Source organism: Penaeus vannamei, chromosome 3 (genome assembly GCF_042767895.1).
Source record: "Penaeus vannamei isolate JL-2024 chromosome 3, ASM4276789v1, whole genome shotgun sequence".
In the NCBI taxonomy this organism is placed as follows: domain Eukaryota; kingdom Metazoa; phylum Arthropoda; class Malacostraca; order Decapoda; family Penaeidae; genus Penaeus; species Penaeus vannamei.
The window spans coordinates 24,985,376-24,987,875 of NC_091551.1; the positions used below are offsets into that span (position 1 = coordinate 24,985,376).

General features: G+C 35.2%; 1 protein-coding gene across 1 annotated transcript in view; it reads left to right on the plus strand.

The window, feature by feature from the left end:
- The window catches only part of LOC113811955 (organic cation transporter protein-like), a gene marked incomplete in the record, with an annotated part of 135,096 nt that overhangs the window by 116,003 nt on the left and 16,593 nt on the right, over positions 1-2,500 (plus strand). Inside the window, 1 exon segment of the mRNA XM_070142861.1 lies at positions 2,148-2,227. Within this exon segment, the coding sequence (XP_069998962.1) occupies positions 2,148-2,227 (80 nt within the window).

A 2,500-nucleotide genomic window follows, 5' to 3' on the forward strand; every position in this document is an offset into this window, starting at 1 on the left:
GTTATTATCTTTTTTAGCTATTCCTCATTTTGAAATAGAGTATTAAATACTCATTTAACTAATAATTAGTTACCAGTAAACAAGGGGCATAACCACACCAAGATACCAAAAATCAGTCTCACTGTCAGAGATTTTCTTTAGATTTTAATCCTAAATTTCTTTATGGCGTTATTTGGAATTTTGGTGTAGGGATAAACCTATAGTTTACTGGTAAGCAACAGAAAGTAACAAAAAGTATTCAAGAATAGGGACATCATGATATTTATCAGACTTCAACAGTACAAAATTTATTTAGTTTTACTATTTGATTCTCAGTCATATCTGTCTACAGTCATCATTCATTCAGGCAGAATCATCATTACCTGCATTGTTCATACATAAGCACAGCAAGCAGCAGCAGCAGTGACAGCATGTGCAGATTCTGATACAGCAGATGTAACAGCAGCAGCAGCAACAGCAGCAGCAATAGGAGATTCATCATCAGCAGAGTAGAAAGAACCTTCCCTCATCCTCATTCTGTCTGAGCATCATCACTCTATCAAGCCTTTTCATCTTCCAAATACAACTTGTAACAGTCATTTCTTTGTCATTCTAGACAGCTTTTATTTCATCATCACCTCATTTTATACCTAGCAAGTTTGAGAGTACACATACACAGACCCTTAGTTCAAGTCTTTTACTAAACATTCATATTCATTCACAACACGGAGATCCATGAGCATTAAGTTTCACTGTTCCATCAACACCATGCACATATTTTCTATTTAAAGGTATATAAAGATCTCTTTATGATCAGTCACATTATGTATACCTCTAGTGGAACCAAAAGGTATTACAGACTTTGAAAAGAGTAAAAGCACTACTATTACGTAAGTTTAATGTAAGTTAAACATAGTATTATTACAGTATAGTGCCCTAATTATTTAAATTTTGTTAAAAGTTTTCAGTTGGATAGATAAGAAACAGATCTTCAGTAGTTTTTTTTTTCTTGGAAACCAAAATAACCTTAAGTTATTATTATCCCTACCATTATTTTGAGTTATCATAGCCAGTCAACTTATTCAGACGGTATTTTGAGTTATGAGGACTAAATTTTTTTCTGTGAAAGTCATTTTACATTATTCTTATGAATTTTCATGACCAACTACTCAAAAAACTTACATGCCAGTTTAGTTTTATAGTTTTATCCAAAAAGTTATTTTTATTTTATTTTTTGTTTTCCTACTTGAGAATAAGAAGCTGTCATACCCAGACATCCTAAAAGTTCTCATGCCTTACCACTGTGAAAGTTATCATGCCCAACCATTCTGAAAGTTATCATGTCCAACCATTCTGAAAGTTATCATGCCCAACCATTCCGAAAATTGTCATGCCCAACCATTGTTATGCAAGTTATCATGCCCAGCCATCTCTATGAGTCAACATGCTCAGCCACCCCATAGAAAAGTCATTGTTTCCTGAACACTGGAGACAGTGGGCACTGCTATTCTCCAGTTGTCATGTAAACTGCTCATGAACGTCCCGAAGGTCACACTCACTCTCCTCCTTGCTTGTGATCTGCATCAGTTATTTCTTGATACATGCAGTTCACTAGAGTCTATTGGCAAAAGAACGAATCAAATCTGATAGATTTAAAATAGATGATGCGTGGAGATACACGTGGGGCTCTCCTGAAAAGAGAAATGTTGTAAAATTATTCATGTGTAAATCTAAATATTCTCTGGCTATCAATGCTGAATTTGTAGTACTCTTGTGGTTATAAATTTTTATATAGTTTTCATACATATTGTAAGAAACCATGTTCCAGATCTGAAACACAGTAAACTGAATTTTCTATGATAGAATGTTTCTTATTTTTTATTACATAAGATAATTTTTGAAAGAATTCAGTCATTTTAACTACCTTCAAAGCTAAATATTTCTTTACTCCTTTGAGAGTACTGATAAGAGTACCAGCTACATAATCCTCATTATTGAGTGCCAGAGAATGATGTAAAGCTTACAGTTTAGACAGACAATATCCTGGTCAATAAAGAACTGGGAACCTTAAGAAGACAAAGTCACTTGATCCGGGTCCTGTCTTAAAAGGTGACCAAGTTTAATAAGGAGAGCCCTGTAGGTTGTTACTGAACGTGATAATTCCACAGAATGGGCAGGAAGGGCACGCTCTCCTTTGTCCTTTTGCTCGGCGGCGTCGCTTGCTTCGTATCCGGATTTATCCCAGAAGGTAAACCCTGTGGGCATACGGCAAACCTCATGCCCACACCCACGCCACCCTGCCCACGCAAAACCATAATGGTATCTGTATTATATTAACATTGCCAAAACCTTTCTTTCATATCAGTTAGTGACTCTATTAAAAATCGAAAGTCTGTTGTATAACATGGGTACATGTATGTAAAACTCAGTAGTCACTCCTTCAATGTAATTTTAAAGTTATCTGATGTTAATTTGGGATTTGTAAGTTCTTTCAGCACTCAGTAGGCTTTTTACCAGTTCA